The sequence below is a fragment of the Bos taurus genome, chromosome 10, assembly GCF_002263795.3.
Source record: "Bos taurus isolate L1 Dominette 01449 registration number 42190680 breed Hereford chromosome 10, ARS-UCD2.0, whole genome shotgun sequence".
Classification (NCBI taxonomy): Eukaryota; Metazoa; Chordata; class Mammalia; order Artiodactyla; family Bovidae; genus Bos; species Bos taurus.
In genome coordinates, this window is record NC_037337.1 from 55,072,920 (window position 1) to 55,094,854 (window position 21,935).

Consider the following 21,935-nt stretch of genomic DNA (forward strand, 5'->3'; position numbering starts at 1 on the left):
TGAGCAAGCACCAGGAGATAGTCAAGGACAGGGAACCCTGGCATGCTGTAGTTCATGGGGTCACAAAGAGTCAGACACGGCTGAGTGACTGAACAACAAAAATGTGCTTACATCATTTAATACAAATTATTGTGTTATCCAGAGACAATTATTTGAAATAAAATATAAATAAGATTGTATTCCAGATGGAATTTTCTTTAGAAGTTTAGATACTTAGGGGAGTTATACTGAATAGCTAATTGAGAAGAGTTCACCAGTCTCAGAAGTTCTCTTTTCTTTTTCATTTTGCCATTTTAGGTGTACAGAGCCAATGGGCCAGATGGAGCTGTTGGCAGAGGTCAGAGAATCCACCTGCAGTTATGGGATACAGCTGGACAAGAGAGGTATGAGATCTTCAGTCATGTGCTCTTTGCTGGAACAAAGGGGAACAACAATTGCGCTCTTCACACAGTGACCTGAGCAGGAAAAGGCCAACTGATTCGTTGATATGCACCTGGATAAGCCATGCTGCCAAATTAGCAGGAAATTTATCAGTCTGAAATGATAATAGTGGCTTTATTTCATACAAGGTCAAAGGGAAAATGAATCCTTTTAAAAATGGATGCTTTTACTTATGGACTTCTTTCTTTTTCTCCCCCTTTTTAAAAACCTGTATACTTGTCTCCATTTACTTTTGTTTACTCAACCACAAAGAAAGCTAGAGTTGCATGCATTTCCTTACCTGATTATTGGAACCTAGCATAAAAATCTTGTTGGAATTAATTTATATGATCAGAGGTTGCTTGACAAAAATGTCACATGAAATCTTCATATAAAGTTACTTTTTTTGATTGAAATATAGTTGATTTACAGTGTTGTGTTAATTTCTGCTGTACAGTAAAGTGATACAGTTATACAATTATATACATTCTTTTTTATATTATTTTCCATTATGGTTTATCACAGGGTATTGAATATAGTTCCCTGCACTATACAACAGAACCTTGTTGATTATCCATTGTCGGTATAATAGGTTGGATCTGCTAGTCCCAAACTCCCAATCTGTCCCTCCCCCACATACCCCTCCCTTGGCTACCACAGGTCTGTTTAAAGTTGGTAAAAGAAAATATAAAAAAAAATAAAAATAAAAAATAAAGTTGGTTTCAGTTAGCTACAGCTGTGTTATCTCTCACAATTTCCTTAAAGGATTTTATTTGTTTGTTTAACTTTTTCTTATGGAAAACTCCAAGTATATACAGAAGTAGAGAGGCGAGTACAGTGAAATTAGGTACTGACTTACCAGTTTCAACAAACATCAGGTTGTGGCCCATCTTACTTCGTGTATATCCTTCACCTCTTCTCACTACCCCTGCCCCACAATTATTTTGAAGCAAATTCCAAATATCGAACTGTTTCTTTTGTAACTATTTTGGTACATATCTCTGAAAGATGAGTACTCTTTTTGTAAAAACATGGATTAGAAATGTTTGAGAACACTTAAAATAGCTAATTAAAGGACAAATTCTTAACCAGTATTTTCTTCTCTGGAGCCCATGCCTGTCAGCTGCAGGCTTTGCATGAAGGCAAAATGAGAGAAAACCTACTGCGAGAGAGAGAGGCACAGAGATGGCAGGATAAATCCTTGGTGCATACATGTGTGTGCTCAGTTGTGTCCAACTCTTTGTGACTCCATGGGCAGTGGCCCACCAGGCTCCTCTGTCCAAGGAATTTTCTAGGCAAGAATATTGGAGCAGGTTACCGTTTCCTGTGTCAGGGGATCTTTCCCACCCTGGGATCAAAGCTGCATTTTTTGCATCTTCTGCATTGGCAGGCAGATTCTTTACCACTGGGCCACTTGGGAAGCCCAAATCCTTGGTGGAGAGGGTACAAAGAAAGGGGAAATTGAGTCTGATTACCATCACCCTAAAGCAAAGAATGGTTCTCAGGGATAAGGGATTTCTGTAGAGACTGAAATTAAAAGGTCATGAATGGAACACATTGTGATAACCAAGTCAGGCTTTCACAGGATGGGGACGACACATACACAGCAAGCACCATTGCTTTTGGCCTATTTAACTTTTAATTGTACAATAAATTCTTGGCTGAGACAAAGAGATCATGAGCTAGTTCTTGGTATCCCTGTCCAGAAGGCTGGTTTTTCAAATCACATGGCTTATTAACACATAAACTTCTACCAGTTAGATAAATAACTTATTATACACATTTGGAATATCATCATCTAATTTGTTAAATTAAAAAAAGTTAGTTTTTATTTTAAAAGAAAATTGCAATAACTTGGCATTTTCGAAAGTCTGTATATGTTTTCAAATATTTTTTCTTGTTCTAAATACCTATTTACTATATTTTTAAGATACTCAGTGTCATTGATTATGTACCTAATTTTACACTGTTGAAACTATTATGTAATAGCCTAATTCAGTAAACCTTGTGCAAGTAAGATCTATGCATAGTGTGCATGTATAATGCGAAGTTAGTAGAAACGATGGCATGTTGTTTAACATCTGACTTGTTATTGATGAACTGTTGTAAAAGGCTTGAGGGGACTGCTGGTGGCTTTGTGTTTCAAAGAGTAGGGGTGTGGTTTAGGTGACCAGTCTGCTTTTATGTTCCCAGGTTTCGTAGCTTGACAACTGCCTTCTTCAGAGATGCTATGGGGTTTCTTCTGCTTTTTGATCTGACAAATGAGCAGAGTTTTCTCAATGTCAGAAACTGGATAAGTAAGTAGTATTGTCTCCCTGCCTGTTTCTTCCCACTCCCTGAAACAGAATCTTTCTTATATTCTACTTCTTTTGTAAGTTATTTTGTAAGAGCTCCTAATGCTATTTAAAATGCTATTTAAAGGAGCACGACTGTTAGTTCAGGAACAAAGATAACTGAAGTCTTCTGCTTTCCCTGGTCATGCTAACCTGCATTTGTTGAGTGCATCTTGCACTGTAGATCCATGGAGTGTTTTCTGTGTAATCTCTTCACCAGTCTTTCCCACAAAGAAGACTCTTATCCCCATTTTATAGATAAGGAGACAGAAGCCTAGAGAAGTGCTATCGAGTCTGATACCATCCCAGGGTTCAAAACATGTAGTACTTAACCCTTTTGAAAAATTAATGGATCCTAACCCTGTATCAAGGTCTCTTCTGTATTTAAAGGGCCAGAGCACTTGCCAGAAGGATCTTGTCATAGAAACCTCTAGAACTGCCTTGGCCAGAGTGGTCCCCAGCACAGTATACATGAACCTGCATTTGGCTTTTTGGAGACAGCCTGATAGCTTACAATATTGGTTAGTAGTCATTTAGAATCCTACTACTTGACCAAACGTACATTTTCCTCTGTTGGTTGTATTGGTGGAATCATAGAGAACCTACTGGGGAGGCCTGAGATATTAAATTCCTAACAGCCAAATCTTTAGAATGAACTTATTTATAAACCCCTGCTGCTAAGTCGCTTCAGTCGTGTCCAACTCCGTGCGACCCCACAGACGGCAGCCTACCAGGCTCCTCCGTCCCTGGGATTCTCCAGGCAAGAACACTGGAGTGAGTTGCCATTTCCTTCTCCAATGCATGAAAATGATAAGTGAAAGTGAAGTCGCTCAGTCGTGTCCGACTCTAGCGACCCCATGGACTGCAGCCCACCAGGCTCCTCTGTCCATGGGATTTTCTAGGCAAAAGTACTGGAGTGGGGTGCCATTGCCTTCTCCGAAACCCCTACTACATAACAATTTCTTATAGTTTCAGTGTTATGAAAGGGTAATGGGCTGTAATTTTTATAGCAGAAAACCTTGTTTCTAAAAATGAGTTTTGAAATAAGTAATTGATGAATGCCTTGTGGTTTTCAAAGCATTTTTACATAGTTTGTGTCCAGTCCCCATGTTCCCCCCATGAGGAGATCTAGGGAGGTGGTGTATCCTCATTTTAGGATAAAGATGCTTAGCCTTATGGAGTAATAGGCTTGCCCAAGGACATGGAGCTTTTGGCTTTTGGTTTAGTGGCCTTTTTGGGGATGGGGGGATTCAGTGGCTTTTTATGCTCTTTCTCAACTAAGCTAATCACTAAGAGTTGAAGAGCTATTTAGTACTTTAAATATAGGTTCCCCGGGTTAGTCATGCTTACTGGGCTTCACTTTGTTAAGTGCCTGTCTGAGTCACACACCCTTTTGGCTGAATGGCAGTGACTATTTCTAATTGCTTATCCTCGTTCAGTTCTGGGGCTTTCTTAAGCACTTTCCAAGGATTGTTGTAAGAGATGGGCTCATAGAATCTTAGCACAGGAAGAGCATCAACCCACCTATTTTTCACTGGGAGAAACCGAAACTCAGGACAAGGTAAATCTCATCCATTTGGGCTTCATGGCTAGTTACATGAAGGATAAAATCATGTGAAATTCTGTGTATTATTTTGTGTTTTCCTTATAGTGTAAAAGAATTCTTCTTGCTCAGTTAGGCAAAGAAAACATACATATTGGAGATTTCATGTCTTCAGTGTAAAGTATTCACTGTCAGAAAGATTCAGTGTCAGATGTATTAATAATAAATCTTAATTAGGAATAAAAATTTAATTATATATATTTTTTATTTTTCCTCTCTCTGTTAGTAGTTTGAATATTAAGGGGATCATTCTTCTTTGGGGGGGTCAAATTAAATATATATTTAATGTATATTATAATATTTAATGTATTTTGTATGTTTAATGTATTTAATATATATAAATTATATATATATATATATATATATACACACAAGCATATATATATGTGTACATATATATACATATACCAATGGTGGATAGCAGAACAGAGGCAGTATTGCATTGAACCAGTAACTGAGTCCTGGGTGCGAAGGCAGAGACCAGGTCTGCACTCTCTGCTTCTCCAGAGATGCATTGCAGTCCTTTCTCTCTTGAACCCAGATCTCTCCTGTCCTCATGGGAAACGGGTAAGAGTCCCAAGTTGATCCCTGCTGAGCTTAGGAGACTGAACAGAGATCTGTGTCCTCTGGGCCTGAATTTGAAATCAAAGAGGAATCAGATAGTGTTGTCTTACTCACCTGTCCTTCTGGAGCTTAAGTATGAACCAGTTGTGCCCACAGGCAGCATGTTTTGTAGGGAAACTCCAAAGTAGCCTATATTTCTAAACTGTTCTTCTGTAGCCTCACATAAGTGGGACAAGAGCCCAACAAGTATATTTTTAACATATTTTTGCCTTTATATTTTAATTCCTATTATTCCCTCTGTCTGAAAAGCCCTCTCCATACTTACTCCCATTGTCTTAAAATTTTAGAGTTCAATTTACTCTTTAAAATCTGACAAAATATGGCCCCCATGAAATTTTCTGTGATAACTTTGTTGAATTAAATTTGTTCTCTCCTCTTTAAAAAAATTATATTAAAATATAGTTGATTTACAATGTTGTATTAGTTTCAAGTGTACAGCAAAATGAATCAGTTGTACATGTATCCATTCTTTATTTTTTAAAGATCTTTCTCCATAAAGGCCATTACAGAATATTGAGTCGAGTTCCCTGTGCTATACAGCAGACTCTTATTATCTATTTTATATATCCTGTGCTGTGCTTAGTCGCTCAGTCATGTCCGACTCTTTGCAACCCCATGGACTGCAGCCCACCAGGCTCCTCTGTCCATGGGGATTCTCCAGGCAAGAATACTGGAGTGGATTGCCATACCCTCTTCCAGGGGATCTTCCCAACCCAGGGATTGAACCCAGGTCTCCCACATTGCAGGCAGATTCTTTACCATCTGGGCCAGTGGGGTGTGTATGTCAGTTTTATTCCTCTCAATTAGAGTTAAGCCTCCTATTGTGTTTTGTACTACTTACACATGATCCTTACCACATACCATATCAAGTTGTAGTTATTTATGTATGTGCTTTTTTTGTGTGAGATATTTTAAAAGAATTCATAAATTTATTTTTTATATAAATAATTCACAACCTTTGTAGAAAAGTTAGGAAAAAAGAAAAATGATCAATTATCATACTTCCCAGACTCCTCAAAATAAATACTATTAAACATCATTACAGGTAATAAACAACATCTCTAAATGCTTTATTGCATTAAAAGAATGATTTTCAAGTGTGAGCATGCATCTAGATCCCCCCAGAGAACTTGTTAAAACAGATTCCAGACCTCAAACCCAGCCTTCCTGCTTCAGTAGATATGGGGTGGTACCTGAGAATTTGCATTTCTAGCAAGTTTCCAGGTGATGGTTGTTAGGCTGCTGGTCCATGGACCTTACCTGAAGACTAACTGAATTAACTCATTTAACCTTTACCTTACCCCTATGAAGTAAATACTGTCATTGTCTTCATTTAAAGATGGGGAAACTGAGGCACAGAGTGGCCATGTAACTTCCTCAAGGCCACACAGCTAGTCAATGGCATAGCCAGGATTCAGCTTTAAACACCTTCAGTCCTGAGTTCATTTTCATAACCTTGACACTGAACGGGTAAGGTGTTAATAGAGCACCGAACTTCCCTGGAGGCCAGAAAGGTTCCACAGTAGAAGTGACTGAGAGGCAAGTTGTAAAGGAAGTAGGGGATGTCCCTGAAGGAAGGCTGTGTTTGGTTATTCAGGGTCTAGGGACAGAATGCATAACAGCCTGGAGACCGAAAGGATGTGGCTGTTGGAAACGGTACAGTTTGGTCTTGCCTGTATAGGTCCTGTTCCCCGCTTCCGTCCCGTGAGGGCAAAGGGCAGTGCCCTGAAATTCTGCACCAAGTATCAGGCCTCCGTTATTGCTCAGTAAATACTAACTGACTTGACTTTCTCATGATAAGATATAATGAACATGACTTGATAATGAGGAACTAATGGTTAACCATGATAAAAAATAAATTAGGCCATACATTTTTGAGGATGTCTTATTGTGCAAGTTTGGGTTACTTTAATTTCACTGTGAGGCATGATGAGTATGAAATAAGACTTATTTTCCTTATTTGGGAGATTAAACTCTTTAGCTTAGTTGAAGTTCCCTTGCTTTTATTACTGTTAATATGCCTACTAACAGATTTTCATGTGAAAAGAAATAGAAGCTACAGAGTGAGAATTGTAGTCTTGTGCTTCTTGGGTCTGGTGACAGAATCATTGACTATATATTCTGGGTTTTCTGTCTTCATTTGATCCTATATTTTGTTTGTTTCAGATAAATTGATTCTGCCTTAGGATAATAGAAAAATGTGAAAAATATTTCAGATAGAAATAGGTTTATAGAAAGACAATTCATTTTTAAAATGCCACTGCTGTAGAGAGAAAATATATGAAAAACAGAGCTTTAAGGTTAGTCATGAGCACTAGGAAATCCTCCAAGTGTGCTTTTTTCTTTTCAAATGATCTTCATAAAGAAAATAGCTATCTGGTATGTGTGTGTGTGTGTGTGTGTGTGTGTGTGTACGTAAGTTTTGGAGGGATAACAATTTCTCCCATTCCTCTCCAATATAAATAAGCTGGAGTATGTGCATAAGGGCAGGATTAGTTTTACATCTCTGCCCCATCCATTTAGTTTTATAGCTTAGGGTATTGGTGTTTTGAAAGCATTACAGAGAATTATGCACTTCCTTATATCTGTATATCCATTTACAGTTTTAAAGCAGTTTTGCATATATTCTGCACTGATCATAGACTTATATTACTTAACTATAATAAATTTTCTTATCTTCTTCTACTAATAGGTCAGCTACAAATGCATGCATATTGTGAAAACCCAGATATAGTGTTATGTGGGAATAAGAGTGATCTGGAAGACCAAAGAGTAGTAAAAGAGGAAGAAGCCAGAGGACTTGCAGAGAAATACGGGTGAGTATTTTTGGGGAGGATCTACAGCACAAATTTCTGATGCAAGCATTGGCACGTGAATGGGTAACAAAAAGGGCAAAAGCAAAAAACTGAGAGGGATGTAGGCCTTGGGAGGAGGTGTCAAACACCTCCTTTGCATATTAATATAACATGATTTGGGAACCGTAGAAAAAGCCATTGGTGAGGGCCTTCATTCAGTGCTTCAGTACCATTTTCTCAGTCTCTTGGTGTTTGAAGAAAGACAGCTTCAAGGACAAACACCCTAACTGTGTAAGGCCTCCTTTCCAAGATGCAGGTACAAGATGCCCAGGTTAAGGAAATTCTGTATATTTATTCAGTGAGGAAAATTCAAAGCCAGTCCATATTCTGCTTTGGCAAGTTCCAGGATACAAGAAGGCCTTCTTGGCCTTGAAATACCTATGCTGGTGGAGGAGTGTGAAGATCTCCTTTGGTTTAAGCTGTTTTTTTGTTGTGTGTGCTTAGTCACTTCAGTCATGTCTGACTTGCAGGCCCCATGGATTGTAGCCCTCCAGGCTCCTCTGTCTATGGGATTCTCTGGAGCAAAGATACTGGATTGAGTGGCCATGCCCTCCTCCAGGGAATCTTCCTGACCCAGGGATTGAACCCGTGTCTCCTGTACTGCAGGGATTCTTTACCACTGAGCCACTGGGGAAGCCCCATTTTTGTGGTGGAGAGTCAGCTAAATACTGTCTTCCTCCTTGAGCTCAGGGGGTAGGATCACAGTAGCAGCAGCATTCATGGACATGATAGAAGGGGTCAGCCACTGCTCAATAAAGTATACAAAGCAATTTGTGCTGTACTTTCTTCCTCCAATATAATGAGAATGCAAATGCGCATGTAATACTCTTATTATCAGTGGGAGACAGCAAGTAGGGTAGAGAAGGAAGGGGAGGGAGGGAGAAAGAGAAAGGAAGAGAGAAGGGTGGTGTGGGTGGTGCACTGTGTGTAGAGGGTGTTACCGCCTAGTGGCCTCTGTTGTTAGACAAATCCAAGGAAGCTAGAGGAGGGACTTGGCCTTTTTATCGTGTGAACCCTGCGTTTTTCTTTTTTGGGCTGATAGAGTTCAGAAAGCACTCAAGGATGGGGTTTACACTGGAGAGGGAGTGGAAGGATAGGTTGACTGGGCAGGAAGGAACCAAGAGTCTGGAGAGATTTGAATACTAGGGAAGAAGAGTAGACTTGATCTGCAGGGGCTCAGGAAGTTGCTGAAGGCCTTTGAACGTGGAGTGCTGTTATGAGTACTTCCCCAGGTCAGTCTGGGGCGATGGGGAGGATGGAGTGGAGAGCTCCTGGGCAGTCCCTGTGAAGGGTTGCTGAGTGTCTGATGCTGAGGCCCTTAGGATGGGCAGTCAGAAGGGAAGGTGGATTTGAAGTGGGGAGAGCCAGAACCAGCTGGGACCATGACCACGGACTGAAGCTGTGTCAGTCCCTGTTGCTTTTGACCTGGATGGTATGGGTGCCCAACAGAAGCCAGTGCTCTTTGCACAGAGCTAAACACAAACACACCTGGCCCAGAAGCTGGAGGAGCTAAAGGAGGATCTAGGGGAAGGTGGAAAAGGAGACAGGTCTGGTTGCTGGTTTGTGCCAATGAGATGAGCCAGCAAATAAGCGACAAAATGTGAGTGCCACAGAATGGCTGCTGCTTCACTTCTGCCCTGCGTCTCTCTGTGGTCCACCTTAACTGCAAAGGGAGTTCTGGGAAGTGTTATTCAATCTAGACAAGTTGACAGATCATAAAGCTACCACAGATAGAGAGTGGGGCTGGGCATTGGTGTCTTTTAAAAACTCTCCATGTGGTTTTTTTTTTTTAAAGCAATGGTCCCACTGACTTTTATTTATTTATTTATTTTTAATTAATTTAATTTTTGGCTGCACTGTGCCTTCATTGCAGCATGTGGGCTTTCTCTAGTTGCAGCAAGTAGGAGCTACTCTTTAGCTGCGGTGCACAGGCTTCTCATTACAGTGGCCTCTCTTGTCGGGGAGCCCGGGCTCTAGGTTCACGGGCTTCAGTAGCTGTGGCACATGGGCCCAGTAGTTGTGGCCCTTGGGCTTAGTTGCCCCATGGCATGTGCTGTATTCTTAGACCAGGGATTGAACCCACATCCCTTGCATCGGCAGGTGAATTCTTAACCATTGGACCACCAGGGAAATCCCTCCATATGATTTTTGGAGCAGAACTTGAGAACCTCTGACTGAGGTGATTCTGAAGTGGGGGCTGACCAAGCTCTGTGGGCAATTCTGATCACCTGATATGCCCGCTTCTATCTTGATAGTCACTTTTGTAAAGTAGTGGAAGGAAGAGGGATCAGATACCATGGTGGATTCTGAAGTGTTGAAGCGGGCGGCTGTGTTGCAATGGGTGAGGAGGAAGTAAGTGATGAAGCAATGGAAGCTGTGGACCTAGCTAGACCAGGCTTTTGAGAAGTGTATTTGCAAAGACAAGAGAAAAAAATAATAAAATAGGGCAGCTGGGAAAGTTAGCTAGACTCAGCAATTGTATTGTCAAGTGTTGTGGGGGGTCTGGATTGACTCATTCCCTCTCTGGGCTTTACCTGCCCTTTGCTTGTTTCCTCTGTGACCATTCTCAGGATTCCACATCCCGCCCAGTATTGGAGAGCCTGCCGTTACCTTCTGACTATATGGAGACTCCGGGTACGAAAGGGGCCGCCTTTCCTCGGTGCTCAGCTCAGAAGATCTGAGCAGTATTTTGTAAGAGAGGCTCAGTGTAAAGTTTCTGAACTGGGTTAAAATGAGCAGAGGAGAGATTAGCAGATAAAATAGTGGAGGTAACCAGTCCATTTTGAAGGAGATCAGCCCTGGGATTTCTTTGGAAGGAATGATGCTGAAGCTGAAACTCCAGGACTTTGGCCACCTCATGCAAATAGTTGACTCATTGGAAAAGACTCTGATGCTGGGAGGGATTGGGGGCAGGAGGAGAAGGGGACGACAGAGGATGAGATGGCTGGATGGCATCACTGACTCGATGGACGTGAGTCTCGGTGAACTCCGGGAGTTGGTGATGGACAGGGAGGCCTGGCGTGCTGTGATTCATGGGGTCACAAAGAGTCGGACACGACTGAGCAACTGATGTGATGTGATCTGATCTGATCTGATTGAAGATGGGAAGGGATGGAAGCAGACTTCCCTTAGGATTTAAGAAGCATAAAATAGAGTTCTGTAGGCTGTTGGGAGTTTTGGAGGAAGGTGTAAAAGATAAATTTGGTTCACATGGATTGGACAGATTTGACATTTAAGTTTAATGATTATTTTCACAGAAATCTTTTTTTTCATTTTTAATAATTGTAATATTTTCATTAGTTGTACATGCACTAAAAGACTATATTGGTTAATCCATCTATGTGCTAACAATCAGAAGACAGTAGTTTATGGGATATCTTCATATCATTTGTATGTTATCTGATAAATTTGTGGGTTTTGTTACCGTTGCATTACCGTCTATCCTCAGTTCATAAGAATGGGTTGTTGGTTCACAAGTGGCTCTCTGAAATATACGTGTATTTAAGGATGAAAGACTATGTCTTAGAAAAACTTTGCAAACCTAATAAAAACATGCTGCAGTGCAAATAAGAAATATAAATGTGTGTCTGCTGGGACAAGTAAATTTGAGAATGAGAACTTCATGCAGCAGCCCAAAATAGAAAGGGTGAATTGGATGCATGATGATGAATATTTGAAAATTTATTTTTAGTAAACTAAGAATCCCTTTACCCCTAATTCCCTCCCCCCCTTTTTTTGCTATAGCATTTGTTTAAATTGTAACATGAAGCTCTTAGGTCACTTCCTAATACAACGAAGCAATGTGGCCCATAAACCAGCTTTTTTAGAACAACTACAAAATAATGCTTTCCAATATTGAATAATATTGACAATGAAATCAGAGAAGGGAGCAAAACAGAGGGTTATTCAGATTTGTACTTCTCCCAGTCAAAACCATGATATTCACTTTGTTGCTGAAACACTTTAAAAAATATCTGTGAAGTCAGTGACAAATATGTTAGAAGAAAAAGCAGAAAGCATATTGGCAACATTCCTCTTTTAGATGGTACTATTAGATCTCAGACTTACGTGTGCCGCAGCATCACCTGAACTCTGGGTCCCACTGAGTTTCTTAGTTAGTGGGACTGGGATGAAGCCCCACATTTTACATTTCTAGCTGATTCCTAGATGTTGCTGCTACTAGTGACTGAGGATAGCACTTTGAGAAGCACCCGTGTAGGTGTCAGGTTACCATGAGCTGTGCATGCTGGCAGATATTTTCCTTGCCCACAGAACTGGACAAAATGATGGTGCAACAGAATATGAAGCAGGTGTCTACTTGTGCCACATTTGGGGAGGGACATGTGCTCACCGACTGATCACTGGAAAATCCACGCTAAGTCCAGGAGGATTTTTTCTCTTACACAGTTCATGATATCAGCTGTGGTATAGATGGGGCAAGGACATGGATTGTTACCAAGCGAGCACGAGCCATAAGCTTATAGGCAAAGACTTCACTGTAGGTGAAAATGGTTGCATCTAAGTGTCCTTCTGTCCTCTTCTTTACTCACAGAAGATAGGTGTTGGTCAGTATAAGCCTTTTTTTCTTGATTCAGGGTTAAGGGAAATAGAGGACATAATGACTATGGTGAAAGTATGATAATTGAATATATGTATATCACATGTGCTGTGCAAAGAAATAAGCAGTAAATTTTCACAGAATGAGATAAAACTGTCATATAACATTGTATTAGTTTTAGGTATATGACTTAATGGTTTGATTTATGTGTATGTTGTGAAATAATCACCACAATAAGTTTAGTTAACATCCATCACCGGTGTAATTACAGTTTGTTTGTTTTTTCTTTTTTGCTGAACCTCAAGGCATTTGAGATCTTAGTTTCCAGACGAGGGGTGGAAACTGGACACCCTGCTGTGGAAGCATGGAGTCTTAACCACAGTCCTGCCAGGGAAGTGCCCTGTAGTTACAATTTTTTTTTTCTTCTTGTGATGATGAGGACTTTTAGGATCTACTCTTAAGGACAGCATACAGAAGACAACTCCGCCCCCCCCCACCCCGCCCCGCCCCCGCCACCCGCCACAACTGGAGACTACTGGCTAAAGATGAGAAAGGTGCTCAAGAGTTTCTGGAACGGAGGATGTGTTAAAAACTTTTATTTACAACATTAATAATATGAGTACAGACCGTTTCTGGGATTCCCAGTCGTTTCGCTCAGCAGGCGGCACTCAGTATTTCATCTAGTCTGAACTAGACGAAATGTATGACTAGCTTGATCTCTGGTGCTTTGATTCTTTGAAAACTTGATGATATCTTCTCTTTATTCAAGAAATAAATAATGACTTATCATTGGGCACATTTTAAAACCACACACAGAAGCTGAAACTAAACAGACAAGACTGATTTCCAGGGCCCCACAGAGCTCAGAGGATGATCTGGCTTTCGTTTGGCGCTCTCTCCCAGGGTGCAGCAGCGTGTGCCTCACCCTTCCCCCTAGAGGCTTGTTCACTCAGCAGCCAGCAGGCTATAAAAAGTAGCGAGACTCGCTTTTTAGTTTAGTGAAAAATTCCTCCATCATTTGTGGATACACATGTGAGCCAAATATCTAAAACCGTTGCACGGAATCACCAACTACGCTTGCTTTTCATTCCTGGGAACATCTAACTGGGACCTGGGATAGTCTCGTTTTGTAGAAATAAGTAAGAGAAGAGAGAACACCTAAAAATTGGATCCTAAACTATGACATGAGCTGGATATAGGTATCTTGGTGAAAGACTGCAAATGATCATGTCCCCCTCATTTTCTTAAATTTAAAAATTTGTGGTGTACCTATTTATTAAAAGCACATCAAAATTGGTGTTCTGCAAGTGTTCCAAAATCCATTTAGTGCACATGTATGGAGTGATACCAGTTAGCTGCACAGGATTTTTTCTGAAGGTTTGACGAACGGCTTCCTAGTTGTTCTGCACTAGCACCATCGTGTGGCGAGAAGGAACAGGACACCTGTCTCTATGCTTGACAGTGGGGCAGTTGATCCACTTGAATTTAAGCTAAGATTACTAAATTTTTGCCTGGAAAGTTTTAGGAAAAGCAGAACATTATGTTTAGAGAAGAAGAGAATCCCATTGGGTGAACATTGATTGAGCACTTGCTGGACGCTAAGCTTGTGTTAAGCCCTTTACCTGTATTATCTTATTGCTTCTTTATTAAGACCCCATGAAGCACTGTTATACCTCTTTACAAATACAGAGAACTGTTCGGATAAAGTAGCCCAAGTACCTTCTAAAAGTGAACATCAATAAGATATGGACATAAAAATATGTTTGATTCTATACTATAATTTCTATGCTGTTAGGACAAGCTGAACAGTCCAATTTTCAAATGTGAGCACAGGGCATCATTTTTTGTTTGTTTGTTTGGTCACACCACATAGCTTACAGGATTTTAGTTCCCTGATCAGGGATTGAACTCACGCCCTCAGCAGTGAAAGCTCAGAGTCCTAACCACTGGACTTCCAGGGAGTTCCCAGAGACATCATTTTATGATGGAAAGAAAGTCTTAATTCAGGATCTTTGCTGTCCATCTCATTTAGTTTACTTTTTGTCTGGCAGCTCAAAGAGCTGAGGGTGGCAAGGAGTGATCTCTATCATTCATTTATTCCTATAGGAATAAAAACCGTATTACCTCAGTTGCTTGCTGCTGCTGCTGCTGCTAAGTTGCTTCAGTCGTGTCTGACTCCGTGCGACCCCATAGACAGCAGCCCACCAGGCTCCCCCGTCCCTGGGATTCTCCAGGCAAGAACACTGGAGTGGGTTGCCATTTCCTTCTCCAATGCATGAAAGTGAAAAGTGAAAGTGAAGTCGCTAAGTTGTGTCCGACTCTCAGCGACCCCATGGACTGCAGCCTTCCAGGCTCCTCCGTCCATGGGATTTTCCAAGCAAGCATACTGGAGTGGGGTGCCTCAGTTGCTTAGAAGACTCTGAATAATTAGTCTGAAGATTTTAAGGTTGTTAACCTGACTTCTGGTCACATCACCTGGAGGTTCACAAACGGTCAGAAAATACACTTTTAATTTTTAGTTTGTTAGTAGAATTTGAGATTAAAACTCTATATCTTCTTAATATTGTACCTCTTTTAATATGAGTGACTTCAAAATGTATGCTTTCACTCATATACCCTGAAATTCTATCAAGTAAGTGTTTACTTAAGTTAGTAAACATTAGAGAATAGCTCATAGTTCTGCTAGAAACATCAGTCATTTGTTGCTCAGTTGCTCAGTTGTGTCTAACTCTTTGTGACCCCATGGACTGCAGCATGCCAGGCTTCCCTGTCCTTCTCCATCTCCCAGAGCCTACTCAAACTCATGTCCATTGAGTTGGTGATGCCATCCAACCATCTTGTCCTCTGTCTTTCCCTTTTCCTCCTGCCTTCAATCTTTCCAGCATCAGGGTCTTTTCCAATGAGTCAGCTCTTTGCATCAGGTGGCCAAAGTATTGGAGTTTCAACTTCAGCATCAGTCCTTCCAGTGACTATTCAGGACTGATTTCCTTTAGGATTTATTGACTGGTTTGATCTCCTTGCAGTCCCAGGGCCTCTCAAGAGTCTTCTCCCACACCACATTTCCAAAGCATCAGTTCTTCAGCACTCAGCCTTCTTTATGGTATTAATCAGTAAAGTAAGATCTGTTTTCTCTCAGCATTTAATGATGATCACTTATGGTAGTAAGGAATGGTAGTAAGTATGGTTTGACAAGAACTGGAGGGAAATGAATGCTTTGGAGCATGAAACGCTTTGGCTAGGACAGATCTGAGGGAGCCATCTCTAATGTAGAGAAGTATAATTCAGACTACTAGAATTTAGGGCAAGACTAGAGATTAGCTTCATAGTGGATTGAATCAATTTTTGTGGGCTAGTCTGGAAAGTTAATGTTTATAATCTTGGTAAGGTCTCTTGGAGCTATGATTTTCCACAATTCAGTGATTCTATATATTCTGAGTTTTAAACAACAAAGTTAAAAACAAACTTTTGTAACCCATTACTGTGTTTGAAATAGAAAATGTTTATTAATGACAGATTTGTCAGGAACAACACATTTCTTATGTGTCAGACTCCAATCTAAGTCCTTTAGATGTTAACTCAATTAATCCTTAATAGGAAGATAGTGATATTTTCTGGTTTTATGGATAAAGCAACTAAGGCACAGATATTTATAGTTTGCCAGTGCTACACCGGAGAAGGCAATGGCACCCCACTCCAGTACTCTTGCCTGGAAAATCCCATGGGCAGAGGAGCCTGGTAGGCTGCAGTCCATGGGGTTGCTAAGAGTCGGACATGACTGAGCGACTTCACTTTGACTTTTGACTTTCATGCATTGGAGAAGGAAATGGCAACCCACTCCAGTGTTCTTGCCTGGAGAATCCCAGGGACGGGGGAGCCTGGTGGGCTGCCGTCTATGGGGTCGCACAGAGTCGGACACGACTGAAGCGACTTAGCAGCAGCAGCAGTGCTACACAGTTAGTATGGAGTTGTAATAGGATTTGAATCCAGGCAACCTGGCTCCAGAAGTTATGGCTGTTAACCATTGTCCAGACTGTCTTTAAGTGTCTGACTCTTTGTGACCCCATGTACAAATGGGGTCCCCTTTATTTAGTCCACTGGGCACTTCTGTGCATGGAATTCTCCAGGCAAGAATACTGGAGTGGGTGTTGTTGTTCAGTTGCCAAGTCATGTCCGACTTTTTGTGACCCCATGAAGACTGTATACCAGTCTTCCATGTCCTTCACTATCTCCCAGAGTTTGCCCAAATTCTTGTCCATTGAGTCAGTGATGCCCTCCAACTATCTCATCCTCTGTTGCCCCCTTCTCCTCTTGGTCTCGATCTTTCCCAGCATCAGGGTCTTTTCCAATGAGTCAGCTCTTTGCATCAGGTGGCCAAAGTATTGTAGTTTCAGCTTCAGCACCAATCCTTCCAATGAATATTCAGGGTTGACTGGTTTAATCTCCTTACTGTCCAAGGGACTCTCAAGAGTCTTCTCCAGCACCACAGTTCAAAAGCATCAATTCTTTGGTGCTCAGCCCTTTTTATGGTCCAACTTTCACATCCATACATGACTACTGGAAAAATCGTAGTTTTAACTGGGTAGCCATTCCCTTCTCCAGGGAATCTTCCTGACCCAGGGATCAAACCCTGGTCTCCTGCATTGCAGGTAGATTCTTTACTATCTGAGCCACCAGGGAAGCCCTCATGTATAGGTTCTATCATTTTTAGACTATTTATAATTTTTTCATTTATGCCTTTAAATGATTATGGGGTATTAGGAGCTGAGATGGAAGAAACTATGAAAAGTAGAAATAGCGTAATGGAGAGAGATCCTGTTGAGGAATTCAGTGAGGCTGATGACTCTATAGTTGGAAAGATATTTATGATGGACTTTGAGGAAATGTTAAAAATGAGATGTGAACCATTGTAACCACTGTTTACAAGAAAGTTTTCTGCTCAACTACTTTTTTATTTTTGTATTTCCAATTTCAACCCATTATTCTCATAGGGAGAGATGAATTTTTCAGTTGTTTTTTCATGAAACAATAGCTTTCTGAATGGTGATAGAATGATCAAGCCTTCTCCTTAAGTATAAGCAATATTCTTAGACATTGAATAATTCTCCTTGGGTGTAACTGAGAAAGCATGATGGAGAAAATCTAAGTATTTAAATTTTGAGAATTCTTAAACTAAAATTCAGTTCATATAAAAATGGCAGCATCAAAAAGTGTCCCTGGGACTTAATAACATAGATAGTTGATAAGTATTTATTGAGTTTCCATAAAGAATGTCTTCTTCAAACTTGGTAGAGAAATACTGCATGTGAGCAGGGGGATGGGAAAAATGCATTTCCTTCATTTTGTGGATAAGACACCAGATGAAGATGTAGGAAAAAAAAAGACTGAAAGTAACCAAAGAGATAGCCAGGCAAGAGGTTTAAAAATCACTAAGATGATGTAATTTGCCCAGTGAGACCTTCTCTGATTAAGATATTTACTTTATTTTTAAAAAGGTGTATTTACTTCTGGCTGTGCTGGGCCTCTGGTGCTTTACACAGGCTTTCTCCAGATGCGCTGCGTGGGGGCCGCTCCCTGGTTGTGGTGCGCGGGCTGCTCTTTGGGGTGGCTTCTCTCGTTGAGCACACAGGCTCTAGGGCATCAGGTTTAAGTAGTTGTGGCACATGGGCTTAGTTGCTCCTTGGCATGTGGGATCCTCTTGGGTCAGGAATTGAACCCATGTCCCCTGCCTTGGCAGGCAGATTCTTAGCCCCTGGACCACCAGGGAAGCACCTGATTAAGGTATTTTAGAGTCAGCGTATGAAGGGCTATGAACACGGGCATGGTGGGATCAGTGGAACAACTATGTCCAGCAGACCTCACAGACAGATGGATAGGTCTTTCTGCTCAAATGCAGTGATGGTTCTTCAAGCAGTTTTTATGAGCTACACTCCAACAGGAAAGAATATAGAGTCCAGTTGCAAGGCCTGTTAGTTCCTGTAGGAAGCAAGCAGATAATAAGGCATCATCTTGAGGAATCATAATGGACAGATAACCTTCATGCCTCCACATGCACCCCGACTGTGATTCTTAGGAAGCAGAACAGTTCTGAAAATATCTGTCAAAGCACTAAGAAGGTTAAAACAATTCTGTTAAAGTTCTCCTGTGGAAGCTGCTCCTAGTCAGAAAGTAATGAAAGAACTATTGGAATTGTAATCAGAGTCATTGATGGAGTGTTAATATGCTATGAGAACACAGGAAAACAGACATTCTTCAGCAAGAGTAATAGAGATGGATGTTAAAGTATCTATAAATGTAAGGAATATTTTACTGAATTCAATTGCAGGACTCCTGAGGGGCTAAACAACTTTCTTTTGTAGTTTTTACATCTAAGAGTATTTTTGGTCAGACTCCTTACTAAGTGGTGGGAATGAAGTTAACAGTGTGAAGAAAATATAACTATATCATTATTTTCATGACTTTATTAAGAAGGGGGAAGAATTTGGCAGGTAATTGATTAATCCCCTTGCAAAGACCAAGTATGAAGGGTGACCACTGCAAGAAGACTGATGATGTCTTAAGAACATGTGAAAAATAACCTTATAGTTTTGAAACGATGCTTTGTGAGTTACTAAAGAATTATACCTAATCTCAGGTCCTGGGATAACAAAATAAACACACTTAAGATTGATATGCTTGAGGAACCCTCAAGTGCTATAAAATTCAGAATGTCTTGTCTTCAAGGGTGTGGTCCAGGAATACCGCCCGGAGCTGACAAGGGGCCAAGCCCTTGACGAATACGGCCAGGGATCTCTGATGTCTCATGTCAGCTTGTTTTTTTTCCCCCATTGACAGCAAGTGAGAGTTCTCTATTTTGGAGAACTTCATACAACATCATGTAAATTTGGAACCAGTAGAGCCTATGGTTGAGTTGGTTACACTTGAACAGCTGTGGATTCAAAGCCTGGTTCCACTCCTTTCTAGCATTAGGAAATTGGGCACATTACTTCATCTTTCTGAGCTATAGTTTCATCATTTGTGAAATGGGGATAAAAACTCCCAGAAGTTTTACATCTCTGTTAGGAATGCAGTGTCAGTTATTATTTTACTTTTTAATGTGCTAAAATGCCTTTCTTGTCCTATATATTTATATTCTTCTGATTTTCTAAGTTGAATTATCAAGGGCAAAGGTCACTGACCTTTCCCACCACACGCTGTAACCCAAGTTGTTGCTTCTTTCAGAGTCCCCTACTTTGAAACTAGTGCTGCCAATGGGACAAACATAAACCAGGCTATTGAGACGCTCCTGGACCTGATAATGAAGCGAATGGAACGGTGTGTGGACAAGTCCTGGATTCCCGAAGGCGTGGTGCGTTCCAACGGTCACACCTCTGCAGATCAGCTGAACGAAGTAAAGGAGAAGGGGTCATGTGGCTGTTGAGGGGGCTTAGTGAGCTGAACAGCCATTCGAGGGGCCCATGTCTGTGACCTTCCCTATGGTGATACATGACTCAGAGAGAGGCAAACAGGCCTTGCGTGCAAACTGCTTCTCACCATCCCAATTAGACCTATCAGTAAAGCATCCCGTTTTAAAATTACTTTGCTGCAGCTTTGTAAATATTCTTTAAGATTCAGCCTGAGAGTTAGGCAAAATATCTCACATAGCCAAAAGTGCCTTATAAAATATTAGCCCCATGGCAGTAGATCGTTCAAGGATTCAGGATTTTGTAGCCACAGAACAGCGCATTTATTATGTATAATGACTGAAGATATAATGACTGCTTTACCATACATAGGCCCAGAGTCTCACCTTTAAGATCTTAGATGTAATATCCGTTCTTAACACAAATTTAAGTCACTTCTTGCACCACAGGGGACTTTCTAAAATGTCATCTAAACAATTTAAATATTAAATAAGAATATACACAAATGATGGTTCAATGTCTTGAGTATAATTTATGTAAGCATTCTCTTTAAAATGAATATAGGAGAAATGGTTGGCCATATCTATAGGCCCTGGATAAACTGGATTGATCGATTTCATGCTCACTGTGACTATTTTTGGTGGGAAGGGCCTTGAGAGTAAGGACTAGGGTGGTTTAGTGTTGTGTAAGCGACTGAAGTGGGGACTTCTGGCTCCCTGCTCAATTCCCTTTGCTCTGAAAGGTTGATTGAAGGGTCAGGGAATTAGATTTTTATGCCTTTAGTTCACAGTGATATGTGCATTTATACTTGGCCTATGTGCTGGCCATATTGAACATAGCTGGTGCTTATGCTGAAGATATTTGTGATAAGCAAATATTTAGCTTCTTTTTCTTTATATTTATAATGTTGGTCTGGCATCCTCAGGCTGCAGTTTCAGTTAGCTTATGAACGACTCATCATTTTTTTTCACCATCAGGCTCTATCTTGTTGATCTTTGAAACTTGTTTTATTCTTATACGGGTGGAATTGAAGGAATTAGTTTATAATTACATAACATGTCTGTTTATACTGTTTGATGGAAGATGGATGTTTGTATTTAAGCAATTACATTCATATTCTGTCTCAAAATAGAAAAACAAAATATTCTATAGCCTGTAGTTTTCACTGAGATCATGGGTATTTACTATACTTGCTGGATCTTGCCAAGGTCATGTACTCTTCCACACTGCCAAAATGTCTTTTTTACCAAATTAAAGGTGTGTTTCAAAATATGCTTCATGGCAGTTGTTTATAAAAATCAAAGGGGAAAATTCTTATTTATTAAAGTAGTTTAAGTAGATTAACATTTCCAAAGAACTTAATGGCTATTTAGGAAGAAATACCACTCATTATAATTTAAATAAAGAATAAAAATAAATGTATTTTGTGATGGCATAACTGTAATTAGAAAAATAAAACTGTGATGAAAAGTAGCTACTGGTACATGATAATTTTCAAACGGCTTTTTATGGACCATCTGTCCTGTTTTTTTTTTTTCCACTGCCCTTCCACCATCTGCTTAAGAAACTTAGTTGTGCTTTGTAAGATCTTATATATTTCTATCCTTAAAATTTAGACTTCTTAAAATACTAAGAAGTCACTGAGTCCTATGCATTTGAATTGTGTATCCTAGTGATAAAAGATCCAGCCATTTCTGGATCAGGGTCCTCATCATAAGCAGTGCCTTGTAAAATTGCTGTAAGACTGAAGTGGAGGAAATAATTTTATAGCTATGTTCCAGGGAACATTTTATATGATTTATTTGTATAGTGAAAAAGAAAACAATATCTGTATTGTGTCAGCCTATCAGGAACCAAACGAGCAATTCGTACAGATTCTATTGGCCTTAAACATAATACACAGTGAAACATATACATGAGACAGTGTGCACACAAGAGCCATTTTTAGTTATTGACATCAATAACCTGTATTCTCTTTGGAAATCGTGTTTAAATTTACTTTGAAGCACCAACATAAACTTTTTTTGTGTGTCAGTGTATTTTTCTATTTACAGGCTTCTGTAAAAGTGAAGTATATCTTCAGTGAATTTTGTGCCAGATAAGCTTATAATAAAAAAGTGGTCTAATCTGTCATTTATGTGT

General features: G+C 40.3%; 1 protein-coding gene across 4 annotated transcripts in view; it reads left to right on the top strand.

Moving 5' to 3' along the window:
- Positions 1-21,926, top strand: part of RAB27A (RAB27A, member RAS oncogene family) — a 95,841-nt gene extending 73,915 nt beyond the window's left edge. For 3 of the 4 annotated variants that reach the window (XM_059890671.1, XM_024997860.2, XM_024997858.2), the window contains exons 3-6: positions 298-383; positions 2,614-2,717; positions 7,673-7,796; positions 19,612-21,926. In XM_059890671.1, the coding sequence (XP_059746654.1) occupies positions 298-383; positions 2,614-2,717; positions 7,673-7,796; positions 19,612-19,810 (513 nt within the window). In that variant the 3' untranslated portion in view covers positions 19,811-21,926. 4 annotated transcript variants of the gene reach the window in all.
- The last annotated feature ends 9 nt before the right edge of the window (positions 21,927-21,935 follow it).